This window comes from Suricata suricatta, chromosome 11 (genome assembly GCF_006229205.1).
Source record: "Suricata suricatta isolate VVHF042 chromosome 11, meerkat_22Aug2017_6uvM2_HiC, whole genome shotgun sequence".
NCBI classification, from domain to species: domain Eukaryota; kingdom Metazoa; phylum Chordata; class Mammalia; order Carnivora; family Herpestidae; genus Suricata; species Suricata suricatta.
The window spans coordinates 56,436,280-56,461,504 of NC_043710.1; the positions used below are offsets into that span (position 1 = coordinate 56,436,280).

The 25,225-nt window shown below is 51.6% G+C and overlaps 1 protein-coding gene across 2 annotated transcripts in view; it reads left to right on the forward strand.

The window, feature by feature from the left end:
- The first annotated feature begins 458 nt into the window (after positions 1–458).
- Positions 459–25,225, forward strand: part of SLCO2B1 (solute carrier organic anion transporter family member 2B1) — a 48,588-nt gene continuing 23,821 nt past the window's right edge. The window contains exons 1-7 of one of the 2 annotated variants that reach the window (XM_029957463.1): positions 459–737; positions 12,959–13,089; positions 14,140–14,277; positions 15,685–15,847; positions 18,549–18,782; positions 19,009–19,107; positions 21,118–21,308. In XM_029957463.1, coding sequence (XP_029813323.1) covers positions 722–737; positions 12,959–13,089; positions 14,140–14,277; positions 15,685–15,847; positions 18,549–18,782; positions 19,009–19,107; positions 21,118–21,308 — 972 coding nt within the window. In that variant the 5' untranslated portion in view covers positions 459–721. Of the gene's footprint in view, positions 738–4,881; positions 4,970–12,958; positions 13,090–14,139; positions 14,278–15,684; positions 15,848–18,548; positions 18,783–19,008; positions 19,108–21,117; positions 21,309–25,225 lie in introns of those variants that run through there. The other variant, XM_029957464.1, reaches the window with a different exon arrangement.

A 25,225-nucleotide genomic window follows, 5' to 3' on the forward strand; every position in this document is an offset into this window, starting at 1 on the left:
GCTCTGGATCCTCAGATCTCAGAGAGGAGATGGGAGTTTAGTGAGAGGAGATGCGATCTTGAGGAAGACAGGGATTCCAGGAAGGGGGACAGTGGGGGAAGCAAGGGCTGTAGATGGGACTCATGGAGGGTGACAACATTTCTGTGAAGGGGGACAAGGGCTTGGTCGGGGACAGACTGAGAATGAAAGTGTAAGAGGAGACAGGAGAATTGGGACTGAATGATCCCAGGGCTTGGGGACCACTGACATTCCCCCTGCTTCCATCTCTCTCCTGCTAACAGAGGAAGAGAAACTATCCAGGGGAATGCTGAGGCAAGAGGCTGAGGGGATGTGACACAGCAGCCTCCTCCCACCAGCAGGGCTGGATCTAAACAAACCCAGCCTCCCACGGAACTCTGGTCCTGGGCTGTCCCAGCCAGGAATCAGAGGAATTTAGAGAGACAGAGACAGAAGGAACAAGTGGCTGAATGAGGCAGGCACTTGGAGAGTGGGGTCAAGTTTTGCAGGAATTCCTAACCCATCCTGGAAGAGGTGGCTGCCATCCAGTGTGGCCCAGGCGGCATCGGCCTGGGGCCTGGACTCTCCACATCAGTGCCTCCCTTCTGTGGCTCTTGACTGCTGTCTTCAAGGGCCCCCCAAATAAGGTCTCACCCTCTCTCTCCTGGTCAGCTCCACTCTTGAAATTGAAATAGAGGCTGGAACTCACTGCACCCTAAAACTCATGGGACCCAGGATAGGTAAGTCTGGATGACATAAGGAAGGGGGATGGGGAGGGAGTCTGGGGGCTACGTTCCCAGTGTGGAGGGTGAGGAGGCTGTAGAGCCAAAACGGGTATACTGGGGTGTGTGGGCGGCTCACAGTTCCCCGTGCAGAGCCAGACATAGGGCCAGATCTAGTGAAGCTGTGTTGAATGAATGAGTGAATAACCGAAGGGGCAGGAAGGGATACTGTTTGCTCAGCTGGAGGCAGGAAACCCAGCCTGTTCTCCCTGATGAGACAGAGACACTGCATGGACGATAGAACATCAGGCCACTGAGCCCCTCACCGAGCTGAGCCCTGTTCTCTCTCTGAAGTAGGCAGAGATACAGACAAAGCAGAGAAAAACACAGATAAAAGTGTAGGCAGAGACAGAGCATGTCCAGAGATATGCAGTCAGACAAAGGCTGGGACAGAAGGGCGACAGGACAGAAGAGAAGACAAAGACCAGCAGGTGTCTGCAGGAGCATGCGGGGAAAGGGAGGGAGGTCAACCCCAGAGAGCCAGCTGCGGAAGAGCCAGGGAGAAATGAAGAGAAGCAGGGATAGCGTGGGAGAGAGAACCAGAGACAGAGACGGGAGAGAGACAAGCAGACCTGCCGCAAAGAATCTGAAAGATCAGCACACAAGAGAGACAGATTCAGCAAGAGACCTGCAGAGCCAAGCCTGGAGTGTGACTGAAGCACCACATGGAGACGGTGGCGGTTCTGGGAAGGGAGCACCCAGTTGAGCATGTCTTGCGCAGGCGAGGGAGGTGGAGGAAACAAAGCGTCTTCACACGGGGTGGCCCTCCGGCCTGCTGCCCTGCAGTGATCACCTCTGGCCTCTTTCCAGCTGTCTGTCCTCCTCCAGCAGTGTCAGCCTCACCCCCACTCAGGCAAGACTGAACTTGCACCCCGTCTCGTGCACGCGGCAGTGAGGGCTCCATGGGCAGGCTGACGCAGCTGGGGGCTGTGGAATGGCAGGAAGTGTGGGGTGATGCTTCCTCTGGGGGGCTCACAGGAGAGATGACAATGAGATCAGATTTGGATGGGTTGGTTTGGAGATGGGCCCCTGACAAACCAAATTCCCCATCAGCCTTGGTGCATGGCAGGATGGGAGGGTTGGTGATCTTATAGGTATGGGAAGAAACTAGAGACTTTGGCTGTACCGTACTGGCCCCCTGCACCCTGCCCCACTGTTATTCTGACCCCCGCAGGGCTCAGTTCTGGGATGTTCTCTAGCTGCCCCCACCTCCCACACATACAGGAAGCTGGCCCCAGCATCTACCCACTGGGCCACCAGAAGCCTTGCTTCCTGAGCTCCACCTGAGCTGAAAGGCTTGTCTTTCTGCAGGCTCTCTTTCTGGTCAGAGGGCACTCAGGGATGTGGGAATTCGGGTGAGGCTGGGTGCAGAGCCTGGATCCTGGGAAAAGAGCAGGGACCAGCTTTCCTGAGAGCGGGGGACAGCTGTCCCAGCCAAGGGCTGACACCACACAGAGGGGTCAGGGTCAGATCTGGCTTTCAGCCCAGCCCCACCACTATGTGTCCTTAGGTAACCAGCAGAGCTTCCCCGTCTGTGGGGAGAGTTGGAGAAAATGATCTCCTGAGGCCATTCCCGTTTTGTGGTTTCAGAGAAGACACTTTCCTACTTCTGCCCCTTTGCTCACAGTTTTACCTCCACCAGGAAGGTATCTGCCCATTTTTCTTCCCCCATTCTGGTGAAATTTGCCATTTTCCTCCTCCAAATTTGCCAACTCCTCCAAATGCCAACTCCTCCAGGAAGCCTTCTAGATTGATTCTCTCAGCTGGAAGTAACCTCTCTCACACATGTTGTTTGACTTCTCTTTTTTGAAGTTCATCTTTTCTTGTTCCTAATATTGTTTGTGTTGCTTTTGAGCCTCCCTGTGTTCAAAGTGGGCAAATCTAGGGCAGACAGTATGGCAATGGAAAGAAACAGCAGTTCTGGATTAAAATTTGAACTCTGTATCACTGGCTTTATGAGAATGAAGTGGCAATCTCTCACCCTTTTTAATAGTTGAGGAAACAGATGCTCAGAGAGGGCAAGTGACTCATCCAAGGTCACCCACCAAAGGACCAGCAGAGTGAGGGCCAGAACCCAGGTCGTAATGACGCCAAAGCTCTTTCCTCTCTCTGCCCTTACCCTCAGGGCTCCCTCCTCCCTTCCACAGATCCCACACTAGTGAGACTCCACCCACTGGGGCATTTCTCCACTGGTTCCAGACAAAGCAAACTATTCTATGTGCTAGTGACTGGGGAGTGGGCAGTGTTGAGGATTGTTATTTCATCTTGGGTTAGGCCTTGCCAGATCTCAGGCAGCGGTGAACCAGACTGCAAGCTTGCCTAGACCCTACAGTTGGGTGCCAGGCTTCAATGCCCAGTCTGCTTTCTGAGACTCACTTTCTCTGTGCAGTAGATGGAGGGGGTCGGCCAAGGTGGTCGTTTGGTCTCTTCCTGTACTGAGAAGCTCAATCTTCTGTCTCTGAAAGGAAGCAGTGCAACAAGGGTCTCTCTATAAGGGAAGAGATCTTGCCATCAATGTTAGGGGAGACTGGCTTTTTCTAGGCGCCAGCCTGAGCTTCAGCTGCACCCTGGGAGTCAAGACATAAACTTGGTTCCAGCCACCCCTCAGATGCTCCAGCCTAAAGCCCTAAGCACTAATGCTTGAAACAATGGAGAACAATGCTGTCCTCACCAGACTGGGGGCTCCCTGGAGGTGGGGCCAGATTTGATCCCTTCTTGAGGCCCCAGATCTCAGCGCAGGCTGGGCAGAGGTGGGGCACTGGGAAGGTCTCAGTACCTAGGCTGTCCTCCCCTCACTCCATGCCTCCCCCCATGACATTCTTTCCTTCCCTCCAACCTGTTGTGAAATCCTACTCTTGTTGAGGACGGGAGACTCATAATATGGAGTGAAGTTCGGTAGATAGGGCTCCAAGGAGTAAATGTAAGCATGGAGAAATTAGCTGGGACTCACAATTGGGGGAGGGAGCTTGGCCAAAGCCAATGACTACCTATCTCTGAGTCTCAGGCTCCATGGTTTAGGCTGATGGAGACTAATCTGAATTCCTTATGGGTTCAGGCCTCTGCCTCCTCCCAAGGCCCTCCTAACGATTTGTAAGGTCATCTTAGGTTCAGATAGTATAATCAGGGCCAGAACTGGAGACAGAAAGTCCCAGCGCAGAATGCCTGACCCAGCTTGGAAACCACCAGAAAGTGCTTGGCCTCCTCCCCACGCTGCAGGGATCTCCCTCAAGAAGCAGCAGCTGGAGGCCTGTAGCAGCTGGATCTCAAGCACGCTATAGTCCTCCCAATAGACCACCCAAAGTCCTGCCAGCAGGAATTTCCCAAAGATGGCAGCCAAGCCCTTCTTGGCTTTGACTCTTTCCTCCTCCAGGAGCCCACCAGCCCGTGCTGGGAAGTGGAGCATTCAGGGGCCCACTCCACCCCTACCCCCACCTGGCCCCTCCTCCCACTTCCCCGTGCTCTGGCCCTCTCTTTTCCCTCACTCAGCTTAGCTCAATTCAACAATCGTGTTTTTAAGCTGAGCCAGGTCTTGAAAGATAAGAAAAGTGGTTTGCGGAGGAGGAAGGACACTCCAGGCTGAGCATACAGAACGTGCAAAGGCTGAGGGGTGAAAAAAAAAGGATGACTTTGGGGGATGGCGAGCATCTACAGAGCAGGAGAATAATGTTTGCTAGGGGTGGCTAGATGAGGCAGTAACAGTTCCCAGGGGCCTTGACCTCTTGAGGCTGAAGTGTCTATACTCACATGTTGTGGACAGGAAGGGAGGAGAGGGCTAACTATTGCTGAAGCCTTTCCCTTCAATCCCACAAATATGCCACAGGACAGGCCCTCTTCGCTTACTTCCAGAGAAGGAAACCGAGGCTTAAGTGGGCTACATAAGCTGCTCGAGGTCACACAGCTACCATGTAGCAAAGCAAATATTTGAACCCAAAGTCTTCTGACCCAGGGCGTTTAAGCAGGGACTTGACATAGTCCATTGGGACACAGGATGGGACAGGCTCTGCCCCAGGGCATTCACTGCTTAATGAAGGGGACATAAGTAGGGCTGGGGACTGACCACCCCTGCAGTCCAGAGGGAGGGCTTAGGGAACTGACCCAGGAAGGGGTTTTCTGGAAGGAAAAGTAGCTGGTATTGGCCGCAGGAGCTAGGCAAGAAGGACCGGAGAGCCGAGGGAATACAGAGCAAGGAGGTAAGAAGGGCTTGACATGGGGGGTGTTGGCCACACTGGCCTCCTTCTACCTCCAGCACCTCCAGAGACAGCTATCTGCCATTGTTAATGAGGGACAGATTGCCCAATTCTTGCTGCTGAGACTATTTCTCCTCCCAGGCTCAGGCTGTGGGGGCTGTGCGTGTGTTAGTGCTAAAGGCCGGTGGATTTTCCAAAAACATCTTGGCACCTTTGTGACACTGTCCCCTCCCCTGACCTTGGCACCTGAACACAGTTGCAGGGCAGGTTTCTCTTTCACTCTGTTCTCTTCAGATGGGGCACAGGGCAGAGGCGTCTCACTCTCACTGGGCAAGTTGCCCACTTGTGGCTTCTGTTACCTTTTCTCCACTCATGTCTCAAGACAACCAGAGATCTGGCTCCGGCCCATATCCTCTCGTGGGCTGTCCTGAAGCCCACAGCCTCCTAGGCATCTCTCCCTTGGTGTCCTGTGCCCAACCCAAACTCACCATGGCCAAGTCTGAACTCATCACCACTCTGTAATCCTGGCCTTCAATGCTGGCATGCCCAGATGCAGAGCTGCACCTCTTCCCTCTCCACCCCTGCCCCCAGGATTCCTCAGCTTCCTGCACCCCCTACAGCTGATTTTCCACCAAGTCCAGCCCTTCCTACCTCCACTGTAGTATCTCGGCTTGTTACTCTCCATTCCCACTGCCACTACCTGACCCAGGCCCCAGAGTCCCTTGCTGCTCTGGACCCCACCCCTGCCTTCTTCCTAATCCCTGCCCACCACCTGACTCCTCCACTCTCCCGCACAGGCATGGAGGTCTTCCCAGGAGGCCAAATCAGACCTCATCCCTGGGCTCAGAACAAAGCCCAGCCCTTCAGTCTGGCATTGCCTCTTCCAGCTTCACTCCCTCACCTTGGCCCCAGGGCTCCAGCTTTGTCAGACCATTTGTTCCCTGAGCATTCTTTGTGCTTTGATACTTCTGCCCTTTTCTCTGATGTTTCTTCCTTTAGGAAGCCTTCCAGAAACTTGCAGTCTAGGCTCCGGCTTCTGCTCTGTTTCTGTAGGCTTGAAACTCCTTGTGTCACATCAGTGAGCACATTTCACTGGGATTCTGTGTTAGATGTCTGCCTCTCACCCCCCATACATATACTGGGGCCCCCTAAGGGCAGGAACTGGGGCTACTGGCCTCTGGGTGCCCAGGACCTTCCCCAGGGAGCTGTCAGGGTGTGTAGAATAAATCTTCATCATGACTTCTAGAACCAGCAGAGATCAGTTCTTCCCACATGGGGTGACCCTGGACAAGTCATGGTCCTCTCTGTTCCTGTTTTTTCGCCCCTCAAAGGGTTAACAGAAGCTCTGACTTCCTGTCCCGTGGACTCCCCAGGCCCAGTGTTGCTGTGGAGTCACAGGAAGGTGAAGAGGGTCCATGAAACACACCAGGCAGGCACGCCCCCAAAAGAGACTCCAACAGGGCAAATTGCCACATGCAGGCCTAGCAGCTTGGACCAGCTGAGTATTGGCATAGGAGAGTGTGGTTCCAGTGTTGCCAGATCTGCTAATCTTTCAAGAAGCAGCAAAAATAACTGGAGTTTTATGTGAAGTTTCCTGTTTTTAAATGCTGACAACCAGCTTAAAAACTCTCAGAAAGCAAGCATTGTGTAAGCCCCCACAAATGTCTAGAAGTCAGATGCGCCCCCCAGGCAGGACTGCCATGCGCCACACCACTCCAGAGAGCACCGCTCAGTGTGCACAGCCCGCACAACTGCACATGGGCCTTTGGCCAGGGCCTCGCTGCTGTAACCTGTGCCCTGTACTCTATCTTTGCTACTTCCTTTGGTGGCCTTGGCAAAGAGTGTGGAGGAGACACCTTTCATTTTCTTGCACAGGGAAGTTATTAGAAAAAAAAAAAAAAAGACCTTGGAATGCAGCTGGTGGAATGGATTGAGGAGAAGACAAGAAATGGCAGAGAGAGGCATCCAGAGGGGTCTGTATTGCTTCAGGGATCAGCAGGAGGTGAGAGAGTGACGCCAGGGCTGAGCCTCCCACAGGAAGGAGTACAAGTTATTCTAGGGCCTGGTGGCCAGACCTGGAAACAGATTCCCTGTTGAGTTTGGGGCAGAGGCTGACGAAAATACCTCTTGTGGGACATCCTGATGTTGTTATCCTGTGTGAGCCTCACCCAGGCTTCAGAGTAAGGTTTAGTTTTCTTATCTTGCAGAGGCTCAGGGAAGTCTACTTGCTGGCCCCAGGCCATACTGGGTCAAGTGACCTTTGGTCTTTCTCTCTTTGCTGGAGACAAGTTGGGACTTTCTGGAGAGAAAGAGTCATTGCCTTGTTCCCCTTTGGTCTTCAGGATGTGGGAACTCTCACAGGCTCTCTTGGCATTTCTCAGCAGATCACTCCTGAAAGTTCAAATCTGAGCCTTGATTATGAGTCCCAAACTACCCCCATGCTCAGGTTCCCTGGGGTATGGAACTCAGATCCCCACATGTCCCCCTCACCTCATTTCCTTCTCCAGCCTTACCCTGACAGCCCTCTCTGAGGTCATCAGAAGAAGCTGTTGACTTACAGTGAATGGCTGACTAATCAGCTGGTAGAATGGAAGACTGTTCCCATAAAGTTACTTTTGACAATCTACAGGCTGGAAGCCATATTGGAATAAGAAATGGCTACATGGGGATCATTTTTCATGTGTTCTAAGGCCATCTTTGTACCCAGCCTTCTTATAGCTGCTCAGGAGTCAGATAGATCTGGGTTCCAATCCAGGCCTTCCCATTTACCAGCTTCGGGACTCTGGGTACATTGCTTCCCCTCTGTGCCTCAGTTTCCTCATCTATATCATGGAGTCACAGCACTGTCTCAAAGGGTTGCTAGGAGGATTGGTGAGTGAGCTCAGCCTAGCCCAGCATAGCACATAGTGTTGCTTTGTCTGTGGTTGCCCCATCAGACAAGCTCCTCTAAATCACTTCTTGTTGGGGATTAGGGTGAGCCAGAGAGCCGAGTCTCCCAGCCTCCCAAATTCCCAGGCTTCTGGGGTTGAATTTTCTCTGAATTTTCAAATTCCAGATGTGGCAATACTCCTTGCAGTCAGAATACAAGTATGGAGTCCTGTGGGGCGTTTATGGCTGGCCAGATATCTAACAGAAAGACTGGCTCTTACGGGGAATAACATTTACTTAACATCCGCCATGTATTCTGTCCATGCTGGCTCCCCACATATCACCGACACAACCTGTTGGTAAGACCACGTTTACTGTGAGGAGGGATAATATTCCTCAAAACTTTGGCAGTGATTCAGAGTGGGGAAGTGAGGTCAATATTTGTTGAGAATTGAAAGTTTGTTTTAAGGCAGGTCCTTTTGTGTGGGGAGGGAGGTGGAGAAGGGAGGCTTGACTGGGATTGGGTAGGAATCAGGATGCAACTGTTTGCTGGTGGAAAGATCAAGGTGAGGATTTTGTGCACAGAGGTTCAAAGAATCAGAGACACACACTCTGTTGATGGTTTCCCGTGAAGAGTCGAGCTGTCTTTCAGGAAGTTCCTGTAATGAACAATCAAGCCATTTGCTTGAGCTGGTCAGTCTGGGAAGAGTAAGAAGAAACGCTAATGAAGACAGTGGAATTGCAAGGTCAAGTTAACGTCCACCGTAAGATGTGGTTTTACACTTTCAGTGTCCAGGCTGAATGTGAGGTGGAAGGATCTGATTGTTGGTGGGTGCTTTCTGTACTGGGATGTAGGGATTATAGTCCCTGCATCACAGATGAGGAAGCAAAGGGGGCACCGGTCTAAGGCCACATAGCAGGATTGCAGCTGCTGGGGTTTGAAACCTGGACAATTGCTTCTAAAGCCAGTGAGTGTGCATGGAGGGAAGGGGTCCAGGTCCTCAGGTCTTGTAGCAAATTGGGGCTTGGATGAAAGGGAGAGACAATCTAGGGATGGCAGAAGGAGGTGTTAACTTGGAGGGGTCAGGTGCACATGGAAGGGAATGGGTTCAGTTCGACCTTGTGGCCTTGGAAGTGCTTGAAGGCTATCAGGAGAAGGGAGGGCAATCATCCTCAGTGGGGCCTACTGTGTCCCAGGCCTGGCCAGCCCCCCCTAGGTGCCTCACCTCAGATGAGGAAATGACTCAGAAAGATGAAAGGGCATGTCCAGGCTCACACAGCTGCCCTTGGCAGAGCTGGGGTTCAGGCCCAGGTCTGAGGACTTTGAAACCTACACTCAGCCCCACACCCACCTGAAATTTTCTTTTTGCTGCTGGGAGGTAGCTGGAGGAGGCAGGACTTTGAGCCTTTCCAGCAAAGAACAGGCAGAGAAAAGTAGCACCCCCTGTCAGACTCTTTCTGAAACCGTGGTCCCTATCACCATGGATCCAGCAGGTATGAAGGGAGGGGGGCAGCTAGACCCCAGGTTAGAGCTCAGAGGCTCTGCCTCCACCTTGCAGATGTTGAGAGTTTCCAAGTGAACTGAAGGTCTCGGGCTGACAGGTGTTCAGGATGACTGTCTGACTGGCTAGCTAGCTAGTTCAGCTTGTCTGAATAGACAAGTCCCCCGAGAGACAGCCAGACCAGTGACTTACAAGTTGACAGACATGACTAGCCATGTAACCAACTGACAGGCACACAGACCCCTTGCCTAGCAGCTCTGGGGACATGGGCTCCAGCCCTGGGAACTACCTGGCTTACTTGGAGCCCCCAAACCTGGTTGCCCACCTGGGAGGGAAACAGGCTTGAATTTTTTCCTTGGGCATGACTCCCTGCCTCTCCCCTCATTCCCACAGGCCACCCAGGCCCAGCCCAGGTCCATCCCTGCAGCTTCCCCCTCTCCTGTCAGTGGTGACCCCTGACAAAGTCGTTATAGGAAGGGAAGGCCCTCAGAGATGTCACATGAGGAGGACATACTTTCCTGGTCTTAGGATCTTCCCGTCGAGGGGAGTTTTATCCTTATTCACAGAGTCAGAATGTTTGCTGCCAACCCAGTCAGAGGCCTCAGCCCACAGGAAGAGCTTGGAGAGGCCTGGCTACCTGCCTGACCAGCCCCGTTCAATGTTCAGTGATCAACTGATCACCCAGGGAACTAACTGGTGGCTGCTTTCAGATCCCAGGATCCACAGGAAAGTGGAATGTTCTAAGCTGCTCCACTGATCTCTGTCCCCCTCGCTCATCCATATCCTGGACTTCTTTCAGAGCTGGAGCTCCTGGTCAGTGACTTCTGCCCTCCCAGACACAGCTCAGCCTCATCGTTTGGTTGGCCTGGCCCCTTGGTGGGAGGACACTGGCCCCTTTCAGGTGGCCTGGTTAGGTTTGGTGGGGCTGAGACAGAGAAGAGTGTCTTCCCCTCATCATCCTGTGCAAGGAACATGGAGTGATGTTAAGGTTAATGCCTGGGCTTGTGTTTCTGCCCCAACATTAACCAGCAGAGATAGTTGCCTCTGAACCTCTGTCCTCATCAGACACAGAGATAACTAGAGCACCAAAGGCACAGAGCTGTAGAGAGGCTTCGTGCACACATGAAGGCTGAGTTGCATGTAAAGCGTGTAGCCCAGCATTTATGGTGTAGTCGGTGATCATCTATGCTGGGGAATGAAACAAGGGCCTGACAACAGTCCTATCAACCTCCTCTGGGAGAGTTCACTTGGAGCCCCTTCACCTCCTTTTCTCCGAAGTGACTTCCACAGGCCAACCCTTTATCTCCTCCCTGTCAGGTTTCACTTTGGTTTCAATATCTCCTTGTTTCCTCTGAATACTTTTGCCCCAAAAAGGACTCCTCCCCACCCACACACATTTCCATTTCCTCAAATTCCTCAAGCTACCTGAATAGACATTTCTCCAAAGAAGATATACAAATGGCCAGGAGGTACATGAAAAGACGCTCAACATTGTTAGTCATTAGGGAAATGCTAATCAAAACCACACAAGATATCACTTCATGCCCACTAGGATGGCTATCATCAAAGAGACACGATAATCACCATTAGCAAGGATGTGGAGAAATCAGAACCATCATATGCTGTGGGCGGGAGTGTAAAACAGCACAGCCACTTGGGAAAACAGTTTGGTAGTTTCTTTAAAAGTTGAATGGAGTTGCCACATGACCGAGGAATCCCGCTCCTGGCTACATACCCAGGGGAACTGAGGACATATGTCGACACAAAAACGTGTACGATATATGAATGTTCACAGCACCTGAAACAATCCAGATGTCCTTCCACAGATGAATGGATAAACAAAATGTGACTTATGTCCACACAAGGGACTGTTATCCAGCCATAAAAAGAAAGGAGGATATGTGCTACATTATGGAGGCACTTTAAACACCATGCTACGTGAAAGCAGTGAGGCACAAAAAAAATGACATATTGTACTATGTATATATGATTTTATATGAAATATCCAGACTAGGCAAACCTGGAGCCAGAAAATGGATTAGTGTGGACCGGGAGCTGGGGGGAGGGAGGACTGCTAATGGGCATAGGGTTCCTTATTGGGATGATGAAAATGTTCTGGAATTAGTGGTGATGAATATACCAAAAAGCACTGAATTGTGTACTTTAAAAGGGTGGGGTTTATGGTAAGTGAATTACATCCCAGTTGAAAATAAATTCCTCAGTCCCGCGGGTACCTTGTGTGAGGAGTACAAACCATTGTCTGTGGTGGTTCCAGGCCTCCGTAGCCCTCCCTGAGTCTGTCTTGTATGCCTGGAGATGGAGGGTCCCTACCCCCCTACCTTGGTCAGTCAGAGGTGTCCTGAGTCCATTTCCAAGCCCCAGAAGGAACTTGTTGAATGAGGGGAAACTCCTGCCAGGTTGAAAAACATGAAACAATGGAGGAGGCTTCCGCGGGAAGTGGGGCCCTAGGAAGGGGTGAAGGCCAAGGAGATGGGAGTTTCCATGCAGGTGGAGGGGTGGAGTCTCCCAAGGCTGGACTTCGAGCTCCTCACCGAGGTTAAACACCAGGTGGGGCGCCTGGGTGGCTCAGTCAGTTAAGCGTCCGATTTCGGCTCAGGGCATGATCTCATCGTTTGTGGGTTCAAGCCCCTCGTTGGACTCTGTGCTGACAGCTAAGAGGCTGGAGCCTGCTTCAGATTCTGTGTGTGTCTCTCTCTCTCTACCCCTCCCCTGCTTGTGCTCTGTCTCTCTCTCTCAAAAAATAAACATTAAAAAAATTAAAAACACCAATAACAGAAAAAGAACATTAGGAGACCCCAGGAGATGCTCGCGTGGAAGTTCAGCTTTCCTTTCACTCCAGTGAGTAAGATGCTGACATGGTTACGTGGTTTCCATGGAGAAATCCAGACATGCCTGATGGAGCCAGGGGTCCAGGTTCTAACCGTAGCTCTGCTTCCTGAGTCATCACGATTCTTGGAGAGTTCAGTTTGTCCAGGGTGAGGGGGGTGGTTAAATGGGATGACCTCTGAGGGCCCTTTCCACCCCAACCAGCAACATGGTTTGATGCATGAGTTAGAGACTGAGCTAGTTAGCTCTATGATTACATATTGGGGTGGTGCCCTGTGGGGGTGTCGGTAACTATTCTGAACTACCCCCAGAAAAAGCCTTTGTGCCCTGACCATGGACTAAGCCTTGACCCTGCACCTGACCCCAAACCTGTGATCCCACACTGAGCCGGAGAGACCCACAGTAAGATTCAGCCTCTATGAGCACCGATGTCTCTCAGTAGCCCAATGGGATCTAAGGCTGCATATTCTTACTGCTGAAGTTCCTGCTTTAAACTGACATAGTGTGGCCAGCGGTGTCTCCCTAGAAGGAAGGTTTATGCTGGGGATGGAATGAAGGCATGAGATAGGTGGTTCCCATTAGGACGTGGCCAGCATGGGCATGTGGGGCACATACCCTCTTAGGAAGGGCCCTCCCATCACTGGGACTCAGGGAGGCTGAAGGTGCTCAGACTCTCCGAATCTCACCAACGTCTGGAATACCTTGGGTGACCTGAGTCAGGGACATCCTCTGGGATACCATCTCCACCCTCACCTCCTGGATGTCTGTCCTACAGGGCCAATGGGTGAGGAGCCCCAGATGCCAGACAAGGACACCAAGGCCATGATGAGCACAGAAGACACACCTGGAGGCAAGGCCAGCCCAAACCCTCAGGACTTGCGACGAAGCGTGTTCTACAACATCAAGGTATCTCTCAGGGCCTGTCAGGAGCAGAGGCATCCAGACCTGGCAGAGAAGCCTGTGTAACTCCAAGCAAGCTGCTGCCTTTCTCAGTTTCCTCATCTGTAGGATGGCTGGCTGTGAGAATCAAAGGGACAATCTACTGAAGTATTTAGCTTGGTTTTGGGCACATGTTCCCTCCTTCCAGAGAAGAAAAACGGGCTGCTCTGTGGGCAGTGGGGGAGCAGTCTCCTTGCCTCCCCATTTCCCTGCAAGGAAAGAGGAGGTCCCCAGGGATCCTAAATCTGTATGAATGTCGGGAAGCTCTGGCTCCACCAAGGGCAGCCCTAAACATGCAAGTACCCCTGGGTGCCAGGGCCTGTGCCAAGTGCGGCCTTGTTTAGTCCTCACAGAAACCCTGAGGGGCAGCGATATTTCCTTGCCGTGGGCAAGAGGAAACCAAGACTCAGGGACAGAGTGAATGTTTTTAAGCTCTGGCATAAAAACCTTTCTTTGAAGCAAGCTTTTCTTCTCCTGGGAATTCTGCCAGTTCACCAGGAGGGAGGCCAGACGTTTGGGGTGGGGTTGGGTGGGGTGAGCAGTTTGGGGATTTGGTGTGTGCAAGTGGTTTCCCAGAGGGGAGGATTGAGGGAGGGGGGGCGGTAGGGAAGAATCTGGGAGAGCTTCCTGGAGAAAGGGACAGGGTGGTGGAACAGGGAGGAAGGTCCAGTCCAGCCAAGGCAGGCTCTGAGGGTCAGAGTGGCTCCCATCATTTTTAGCCCCATAAAGACTCTACTTTAAGTCACGTGGGTCTGAGGTGGCACACAGGACAGCTTGTGTAGTTTTTAGGACTGTGTGAGAAGCCATGGGCTACTCCAATAACTCTCTCTCTTTCTCTCCCCACTCGTGTTCTTGGCTCTCCCTCCCTTACGCTCTCTCTCCTGTGTGTCTATCTTCTCTGACTCTATTTCCCCATCTTTACTCCTTGCTCCTCTCTTCCCCCAACTCTGTCTCTGTCTCTGTCTCTGGCTGCACTCGCATCATCTCTCTGCTCCCCGGCCTTGGCCCCGCCGGCAGTTCTTCGTCCTGTGCCACAGCCTGCTGCAGCTGGCGCAGCTCATGATCTCCGGCTACCTCAAGAGCTCCATCTCCACGGTGGAGAAGCGCTTCGGCCTCTCCAGTCAGACCTCAGGGCTGCTGGCTGCCTTCAACGAGGTACTGGCTCTGGAGCGGCCACAGGGGCGAACCTCCTCATCCTCCTCTCTCACTGCCCTGACATAAGCCTTTCCCCTCCCAGTGCCCACAGCCGACCCCATAACAGCTTCCGCCCCTAAGATTTTCTCCTTAGCCAGCTCCTTCCTCATGTCCCAGTAGAGAAACTGACCTCTGGCCTCCCTATAATGTCAGCGCACTGGGAATCCCGCCCTTGGGGGCACTCTAAGGGGGTGGGGGGGTATTTTTGTCAGAATTCCTGTGTCCACCCACTCTCCCTTTGGTTCCTTTACCTTTCCAGGGACCTGGCTGTTGCCTATCCCCAGAAGGAATCAGAGGAAGTCACTTCAATAGTAGCAGGAGAGATTAAAATTAGATCAAAGGCAGAACTGTGGGACCGGGGCAGGGGGAAGGGAGCAATACCATGACGTGAGTGTCTCCTCAGAGTTGCCAGAGATCCATGTCCGGGGCCAACAGCCGATAGGCTAGGAGTGGACAAACTGCTTTGGGGGCATTTAGAGATCAGGGTCCAGCTGTGCCCCAGCCCTCCCTCCACCAGATGTTTTCTGCCTCAGAGAAGAATCACTGTCCAGAATACCCTTTCTCCCCATCCCCCACAGCAGGTTTCTGTGCTGTTGTCTCCCCCTGGGGTGATGTGTCACACTCAACCCAAGGCCTGCCGACGACATAGCACCCCCAGATATTTCTCAGACCAGATGTCAGAGGTGGGAAGGAAATATCATTACCTAGCTCTGGGACCTTAGGGAAGCCACTCCCCCACTCTGAGCCTCTGTGTCCTGTCTACAAAATGGAGGGTAGCTATCCTTCTCAGACTTGGTCCTCCTACCAACTCTCTTGCAGATACTGCCCCACCCCACCCAGCAGCAAGGAGCCTGGGGCTTGGGCGAGTATCACAGCCAAGAAGCTGTGTGTGAGCAGCACACCCTAGCTTCTGGCCACAAAGCCTGCCCCTCATCGGTGCAAGCTCTCAAGTCCCCTCCAGTGCCCACATCCTAAGTATTTTATTTTAAGGCTTGAAATTCTAAGAAATTCTTAGTCCTCTGGCTGTAGATTTCATTTGTTTGCCTCAATTGTGATATCCCGGAAACTTAACAACCCTTTCCTTAACTTTCCACCCTCCTCCATGTTCTAACATGGGGTCCAAGCCATTTTCCAGAATGAAATTGAACTGCTAGCCTTGTCCACTCTGCCGTCATTTCTCTCCCCTAATGGGACAGTGGAGGCTCTCCTCAGGGTCCCAGAATCTGCATAAGAGGGGCCCAGACGATTCTCATTCAGCGGGCTAGTCCTTTATTCAGATGGGAACACCAGACTGATGACAGAAGTGAGGGTGGTGCTGGCCTCCTGCGGCTCTGCTCCATTCACATGGGTCCCCTCATCCCTCGGCAGGTGGGGAACACAGCCCTGATTGTGTTTGTGAGCTACTTTGGCAGCCGGGTCCACCGGCCCCGACTGATCGGCTATGGGGCTGTCCTTGTGGCTCTGGCAGGCCTGCTCATGAGTCTCCCACACTTCATCTCGGAGCCATACCATTACGACCGTGCCAGTCCCGGTAAGAGCAGGAAGGGCTGGGCTGGAGACCCACCTGAGGAGCTGCGTGGCCGAGCACCAGGGCCCATCCCCAGGCCCGGTGGTCAGGATTGGCACTTGCTGGTCCTCCCCACTCCCTCAGTCTTTGCCTGGGCGGGTCTTTTTGGCAGTCCTGGGGAGTGGGGGTGTCCTGGGCTGGAGGGATGAAACCCTCTGGGCCTCTCTCAGTGAGGGCCTGCTCACATGCCACTGTGGTTTTGAGATGGGGTGAATCACAACACAAGCTCTGTCAGGGCCTGGCACATAGCAAGTCCTCAGGAAATGTTTGTGGAATAATAATAATTTTATAATAATATGTGGAATATTAATATTAATGTGGAATAATAATAATAATAACGGTACCATATACTACACCAAATGCCACTTTTTGAATGAGTGAATGGACCAATTAAAAATGAAAGAAATTTTAGATAAGAGTAGTGAAGCCCTTATTTAGCCCAGTGAAATTTTGTTGAGGGCCTACTAGACAGATAGATGCGTGTCCCTTGGAGAGCAACCTAAGCAGTCTGAGCTTCATTCCTTCCATCTCCCGTCCACCTATCTACCCATCCATCCATTCATGCATCGATCTCCCCATCGATCCATCCACCCATCGTCTACCCATCCATCTATCCACCCTCCCGTTTATCCATCTATCCATCATCCATCATCCATCCATCCATCCATCCACCCATCCATCCACTCAGCAGTCCACCCAACAAACCCTTAGTGCTGCAGACTTTGTGTCAGGCCCTCTCAGGGGACTCAGTATGGCCTCCAAGGACCTTGCAGTCTGGGATGGGGACAAAGGCAAACAAAATCCCTGCAGTGTATCACTTGTGTAAGGAGGGAAGCACAGGGACCGGAGGAGCCCATGCTCTAGCCTACCATCTGGAAGGCTTCCCAGGGAAGACAAATCTCAAGGAGCACCCTCCTGCTTTCCCTCTCTTGCCTTCTCATCAGCTCCCACCCTGGGGCTCCCACTCTGTAGCACCAGCCCCAGGAAAAAGTCCAGCTCCTTGGGACTCAGCCGGAGGGAACCGCTAGAGCCCTGAGTGGGCTATGGTGTGGGGGAAGGCAGGCATTTCCAGTGGAAGGAGATGCAAGGGCAGTGACGGGGGAAGTAGGGAAGTAGAGAGTGTGCGTGAAGAGCTCAGAGCCGTTATCTAGGCCTGAGTGGAGAGCTGTCAAGAGGCTTCATTGGAAGGCTAAAAAAAAAAATACATTTCTGTGTCCAGAATTTCCACTTTAACAGAGCTTTTTCTGTGCAGGGTTATACATGTTCTTCATCCTCCCTGCCATACAACGCCCCTCTGCCACAGGCACCCTCTAAAACCCTGAGTAAAGCCCTCCCCCTGCCTGAGCCTCAGTCTTCAAAGGGAGACTAGGCTCAGTGACCTCCAAGCCCCCATCCTGCTCTGGTATTCCAGGCTTTTCATTCACTCATTCTTCACCCAAAATTAATTAATTTATTTATCATTAATACTTACGTGCCAGGCCCCCTGCTAGGCACTAGGGTCACAAGGGTGGCTGAAGAAGATAGGGCTCTATGATAATCATCACAACTAATGTCTAGTAGATGCTGTGCGTGGGCTCCACTCACCACTCTTAACATTGACAGCCTTATAGCAGTGTTCTCAGTAGCCTGTTTTACAGGTAAGGAAACCGATGTTCAGAGGCAGGGATTTCCTCAAGGCCCACAGCTAGTGGAGACACGACATGTCCAGGTAGCTTGGCCCTAGAGCCCCTGCTCTGAACCACTGAACTATTCTGCTTCTAAATTTCTGTAGAACTTCCATTCTAGAAGATTCTTTTGAGAGATGAGGAAACCGAGGCCTAGACAGGCTGAGGGCCTCTTGTTAAAGCTCCCAGTCTTTAATCCAGGCAACCTTGGTTGAAGGTCCTCAACCCTGGTTCACATGGTTTTTTCTTAGAGTCCTGCTTCCAGAAAGATCTGGGCCAGCCACAGAGAGAAGGCCACTTCTACACCCACATTTGGGATAATAATAGCATTAGGGTCTCTTTAAGTGTGCTCACCAATATTTGGAAACAACTGTCTGGTACTAAATTAAGAAATCCCCCTTTACTGAACTCTGCATCTGTGTCCTGAGCGAACACTGAGCCCACCCAAAATGAAGGCCAAGAATACCAGAGCCCTCCACAGTCCAGCCGCAGTGTCCCTGCCTAGCCCCGCCTCAGCCTTGGCCTTGCCCCGCACCCTCTGTGAGCCAGCCATGCTGACCTTCTGGAGCCCTGGGGTTTGCATGTGCTGTGACCTCTCCCTGGAACATCCCTCCCACCTTCTTTTTCTGGAAAATCTTGTTTGTTCTTCTTGGCCCTGTTCGAACTGTCCCTCCTTTGACAGCCCTGCCCTGCCCAAGAGCCACGGTTGCCATGGTACTTCTATATACCTCTGCTCAAAAAGGAGGCATTGGGTGGTTTTAGAACATAGACTTTAAGTTTAGCTGCCCAAGTTCCCATCTCAGCTCTGCCTTTGCCAGTTGCTGTCTGAGCATCAGTTTCCTCGTCTGTACAACAGGAGTAATGAGAGCAACCATCCTCTAGGTTTCTTGGAGGGAGGGAATCAAATGGTTTATACGCACAGCACTTAAAATGGTACCTTGCGTCTGGTGCATGCTCTATAAGAATCAGCTATCACCATAACATTTTTTATCATCTCCTAGTGGACAAGCCACAGGATTTCGAGGCTTCTCTGTGCCAGACCAAAACCTTGGTCCCAGCCCCAACCCCCTCCAACAGCAGCTGTTCAAGTTACATGGAGAGCCAACATTTGGCTGTAGTGGGGATAATGTTCACAGCACAGACCCTGCTCGGCGTGGGCAGTGTGCCCATTCAGCCCTTCGGCATCTCCTACATCGACGACTTTGCCCACAACAGCAATTCGCCCCTCTACCTTGGTGAGAACCGGGCGCTGAGGGAGGGCCAGGTTCAGAGGAAGTGGGATGAGAGAGGTAGGGGCTGGGCACGAGTCCCTGACCTCTGCCCCATGTGGCCAGTAAAAGTCCAGAGAAGACCCAGAGTTTCCTGGGCCTGACCAGATGCTCTTGTCTATTAGGGACTGGGCAGGCACTGATCTGAGGGAAGCCAGGGCCAGAGGGGACTAACCCAACCTTCATTTTGCAGGGATCCTGTTTGCAGTAACCATGATGGGACCAGGCATGGCCTATGGTCTGGGCGGCCTCATGCTACGCCTTTATGTAGACATCGACCGGATGCCAGAAGGTGAGCCTCAAGAGTGCACAGTTGTCCCTGGGGACACATAGATGCTAGCTAGCTGACTGATTGCTGATCTCATAGGAGCCAGGGGGCTCAGGTTCAAATCCCAGCAATCTCATTGACCTTGGATATGCCTCTTAACCTCTCTGAGCCTCGGCTTCCTCATCTCTGAGATACTCTCCAACCTGTCCACTTCCCAGAAGTGCAATCAGAATCTAACGAAAGCTAAAGATAAGCTGGAAAGTGCCATCAGACAGGGGAATGGAGAAGCACACAGGAGAGGAGTTCTAGAGCAGGACTCAGTTACCTTGGCCCTACCTCAGATGGAAACTTATCGGGTGACCTCTAAGGACCTCCTGGTTCTGACCACCTCAGGGTCTGGGAACCTGTGCTGAGGGCACCATTTAGGGAACCTCAGTCACTACTCCAGGTAGTAGCTGGGGTGGGCCAAGGAATAGGGTGGAAGCTTGGTCTGAAGGCACCAGAAGCAGGCAGTGGTGGGGGTCCCTAAGCTCTAGCACCCTACAGGGAGTAGGAGAGGAGTCTTAGAATAGGTAATTGCAACATCTCAGCTGCCTGGTTGTCACATCTAAGCAGCTCTAAACCCTTGCCTATGCCTTCTACTTCCTGCTGCTTGGAAGGCCCATCCCTCACCTGGAGATTTTCAGCAAGCTCAGGGTGACACATGTATGAATGGTTAGACACACAGATTCTGCTTCTTGTTCCCTGGTTTATGTACAAGGGTGCCTCCAGGACAGGTCTGGGCAGCTCTGAACAGGTCTCCCTAAGGACAACCCTGCCCCACCTTCCTCCCTTCTAGAAAGCTGGGCCCAGGAGCCACGTGTGAGCTCTGGTGATCTTCCTAGGTTTCCCAGATGTGTCCCAGCTCCAGGGTGGGGCAGGGGGTGGGTGGAGGGTATTGGCTCTGGCTCTGTTGACATTATCCTGGCAGATGTGGTGTTCCCATGGACTGAATTTCCTATGCTTTCTCTATGGGGGATTTTACGAGGTGGGTGGGGTGTGTCTGCTGCAGGGACAGATGGGTGTGTGAGAAGCAAAGGAGTCAGGGAGATACGTGAGCTGGTCCTTGCCAGGCTGACGTAGAAGCAGGAGAGCTAATAGGCAGAGGAGAGATTTAGTGCAAAAGCCACCTTCATCCCCAGCTTTACAGATGCATTTGCTGAGTGCTAGTTGTATACTCTGGCCCCTGGCCAGGTGAGCTCAGGACCAGCCCTGCTCATGGGGTTGGTGTTGTTAGGCATCTGTGTCTTTATAAAGTGTTTGTGAATGCTATAGCAATTGAAGAAGGAGGTATCTGACTCAGCCACGAGGTCAGGGCTTGGATGGGGGATGTGGGCATTCCAGTGAGGAGGCCCATCTGGAATAATCTAGTCCTAGTTACACCTGGGAACTTGTTAAAGGTAAGACTCCCTGGTCATCTCCCCACCCCACCCTGTGGTAGTTTTAAGTTGGTCTTGGGTAGTTTTGACAAGCACTCTGGTGATTTTAATGTTGCAGGTCTGAGAAGTACGAGAGTAGCCTTCAATTTAAACATCATCATCATCATCATCATCACAATAATAACAGTAAGATGAGGAAGAGCAAAGTCCTATACAGCACATACTCTGTGCTGGCATTATTCTAAATGCTTTGCATGTGTCAGTTTCTATGATTCATCACCTGTGATATAGGTACTACCGCTGTTTGTATTTTATGGAGGAAGAAACTGAGGCACAAAGATGTTAAGTAATTTTCCCAAGGCTGTTATGTTAGTAATGGGAATTTGGACTCAACAGTCTATTTCCAAAGTCCATAACATTGACCACTACACACAATGCCTGAGTAGTTGAAAAAGCTGAGGTCCACGAAGGGTCAAGGTCAGATGGGACAATAACAGGCAAAGCCACAACTGAAGCCCAAGTCTCCTGACTCTTGGTCCACATCACTCATGTCTCAGAAGCCAGTCCCATGGTGGTGGGATCCTGATCTTAACCTTACTATGGTCTTCTCTTCCAGGTGGTATCAGCCTGAACTCAAAAGACCCCCGATGGGTGGGTGCCTGGTGGCTGGGCTTCCTCATCTCCGCTGGTGCAGTGGCCCTGGCTGCTGTCCCCTACTTCTTCTTCCCCAGGGAGATGCCCAAGGAGAAGCACGAGCTTCGCTTTCGGCGAAAGGTCTTGGCAGTCTCAGACTCACTTGTCAGCAAAGTAAGCCCCCTTCACATCCCCACCTGAGTCCAGGCTCTAGCCCACACCCACTTGTTCTCCTTTGTAACCTTAAACTTCATCCCTTTCTGGCTCTACACTTTACAACTTGCAAATCCATTCCTGTCCAGGCTCCACAGCATCCCCCTATAGCCCCACGGAGTGAGTATGTCCCGCCCCTTCCACAGATGAAGAGGTCAGGGGCCAGAGGAGGAAGTGACCTTCTCAAGGTCACAAAGCCAGTGAGGGCATCATTGGGATGAGAACCCCAGCCTCTCTGAGCCCACGCCCTCTCTCTAAACATCACACTTTCTACCTCTCTGCTCGTTGCTTCATGGTTTTTGTGAGTTCTAGCCGTGCCATGCCAGAGCAATATTGAGAGCTAGGGGGAGGGAGAAAATGGGTGGGAGGGTCTGAGAAGACTTCTCTGAAGGGATGGGAATTGAGTTGAACTTTGGAGGATGCTGGGAGCCTAGACAAGGTCATTCTAGGTGTGGACCCAGCATGAGCAAAGGGTTCGGCTATAGAAATGAATCTGGCCATTTCAGGAGCAGGGAGGGGACAAACACGCATTGAGTGCCCCCTCTAGGCCAGACGTCAGGCTGACACTGGAGCTCAGCACAGGGCCCCTACCCTTAAAACAGGCTAGGCCTAGTGGAGACAAAGGTTCATAGATAAGCAACAAGCCATGAGGTGCTGGAGAAAGTCTTGCTAAAACCCCAGCTCAGCTACGGGGCTGATGGTCTTTCCTCAGAGGAGACCCATTGGGCAGGTCAGATGACTGGTCAGGGGGCTTCCCAGTTTTCCACAGACTCACCAACACATGAAGACTTAAAAACAATACATTGGCTCCAAAGTACAAAAGAAAATGACAAAATAGAAACGTTTCATAAAAGTTCAATACACCATTAATGTCAACTTGATCAAGTTTTCTTTAATACTCATATACATCGCTTCTTGGCCTTTTGGCTAAGATCAAGTATAGTAATACTCACATACATTTCACGACATTCTGAAAAATCTGTACATTCAATTTTCTTGTTTCCCGAGTCCTCATACACACAACATTTCTGTGACCAAACGTGTGGGGTTCTTCATGCCCACCAATTCTTGGTGATACCCTCAGGGTGTCCCACTCAACCTTGACCCTGCCTACATGGAGGTAGCATCTGATCCCACAGGCTAGGGCTCAGCCCCACAGTTGAAGTCCCACTTCATTTGCAGAGAATAGACCTGCCCCCTGGCTACCCGCAACTTCTGTCCTACTTGGCTGCAAATGACAAGTTCCCAGAGCCCCCTTCTTATTTCTAGAACAGCTCACAGAACTCAGGAAGGGACTTACTTACATTTACCAGCTAATTATGTAACAAGGGATACGAGACACCATAAAAGGCATTGCTGAACAGCCAGATGAGATTACGTAGAGTGGACTGGGAGGGTCCCCAAAGCAGGAGCTTCTGTCCCCCATGGAGTTGGGGTGTGTCACACTCCTGGCACATGGATGTTTTCACCAACCTTAAACCTCATACTATTTTTTTAAATGTCTATTTACTTTTGAGAGACAGAGTGTGAGGGGGAAAAGGGGAGAGAGAGAGAAGGAGACACAGAATCCAAAGCAGGCTCCAGGCTCTGAGCTGTCAGCACAAAGCCCAACACGGGGCTCCAACCCACGAACCACGATTTCATGACCTGAGCCAAAGTCGGCTGCTTAACCAACTGAGCCACCCAGGTGTCCCACAACCCCATACTATTAGGACATGATCGATCCTTGACTCCATTACCAGCCCCTCTCCCTTCTCTGGAGAATTGGGGGTAGGAGTGGAGGACTGAAAGTTCTAAGCTTGTAATCATGGTTTGGTCTTTCTGGTGACCACTTCCCATCCAGGAGCCCACTGAGAGTCATCCCATTAGAACAAAAGATGTTCCTCTCATCCAGGAAATCCCAAGGGATTTAGGAGCTTGGTGTCAGATGCTCCTAGCACTTAGGAAACTATAAAGATCTTAGGAGCTCTGTGTCAGGAACTGGGGTCAAAAGCTAAATATTCGAAGATTCTCCTAAGCACTCTTATTCACAAGAATTTTAGGAGCTCTGTGTCAAGAATATATATATGTATATATGTGTGTATGTATATACACACACACACACACACACACATATACATACATATGTATGTATATATATTTGCATATTTATTTATGTTTATATATTTCTTATTTAGTAATTGGGGAGAAATCACAATCATAAATTATTTGTCACTAAGTAGTTCTAATTTCAAAGGGACAATTTGTAAAAAAAGACTGTTGAATATTTTGCAGCAAGAATAATTCTATTTAATGAGGCAGATTGGTTCATTTGAATATGCTTGCTGTGATGTGAGCAAGAAAGTTTGGGCCTTGGAGAGAGAGCTGGAAATGTCTTTGCCTAGAAAAGCTAGAATTTGAGCCCGAGTCTGTCCAACCCCAAACATGGCTGTTCTATGAACCTCACTACCCATCTCCCTCCGCCCCCCACCTGGACCCCCGTCCCCAGCGGAGCAGAGGGCATACACCTGGGGGACCAACGAAAATTGATGTTAGAACAGACAGTAGGGGTCAGAACAGGAAAGGCCTTGCCTGCCCGCTTCAAGAGCAGCAGGTAGCCTTGAAAGGAGTCCCATGGTTCTATGACCAGGTTCAAAACTGAGAAAGAGACAGAGGAAGTTTGTGGGTGTGGGGAGACTGGTGCAGCAGCCGTGGCTGTGGTCCAGGTGGGAGCTGGTGCATTGGCAGTGAGGCAGGCAAAGAGTGGAGTCCAGGAGCTTCCCAGGAGGGGGACTGCTTGGGCCCAGAGGCTGCTTTGTATGGGGCATCCCAGGACGGTGCAGGGCTGGGCTGGTGCTGGGCTTGGAGGCAGGGGGAGGCAGGCCCTGCTGAGGGACCAGTTTCATGGGAAGAAGACAGCGTGAAACCACAGATGGCCCTTACTGGTTCTGCCTAGCTCAGGCCAGAATTTGAATGAGGTACAAATTCCTAGAACTTGGAGATGAGTTCTTAGAAGTAGGGATAGTCATAGAGAAAGGGAAGAGCCTGGGTTTCTGGTTGTGAGCTGTCTCCAAGTTGGGCCTGAAATCTGAGTGGAGAACTACCACTTGAGCCACGGGGTGAAATCAGTGGAAGAAGCAAGGGCGGGGCATGTCCGGGCTCGGTGGTCATCTGTCAGTTGTGTGACATTGAGCCAGTCACTTCCCCATTCGGTTCCGTCACGTAAGATTCTGAGGTTGCATTCCTGGAGCGATATTCTCTGTGCCTCGAAGTCTAAGAAGGCACAGTTTTTGGAGTTGAAGCTGCTGTGATGCAGAGATTTGGGTTTTAAGAGCTGCATCGCTGTGATGCTTTGAAACGCTGGCTCCCCGGCTGTGAACCTGTCTGGCTGTCTGGATTCATTCTGTCAGCACATTGGGGCTGGGGAGTGAGGAAGGAAGGGGGTGAGAGGTTCTTAAAAAAGAACCGAAGGCTGAGAACATGATGATCTGCTTCCAGCAGCTCTCAGGCGATAAATATTGATGTGGGAAGGATTGTTCCCCCACCTCCTTGAGGCTGGCTTGGCCAGCTCTGCTCGCAGGTACTCAGGCTCGCCCAGCCCACTCAGGCCACTGAACGGGATGTAGATGGACCAAGAGGAAGGGCCCCGTTAGGCAGAACTGGCAGCCAGGAAGTCCAGGCCCAAAGACATGGGAAGTGTAGCTTCTGTAGAGAGCGGGAACAGGCAGCAGAGAAAATGAAGGGGAGGCTATTTCTCACATCCCTTCAAGCAACTTCTCCCAGGCTCATGGGACCCCTAAAGACCCTCCTACAAGTAAATGCAGTCTTTAATGGTGGTGTGATGGTATGTAACATAAGGGTTGTGTGACCCGGTGAAGGTCTCTGACCGCAGTCTCCTT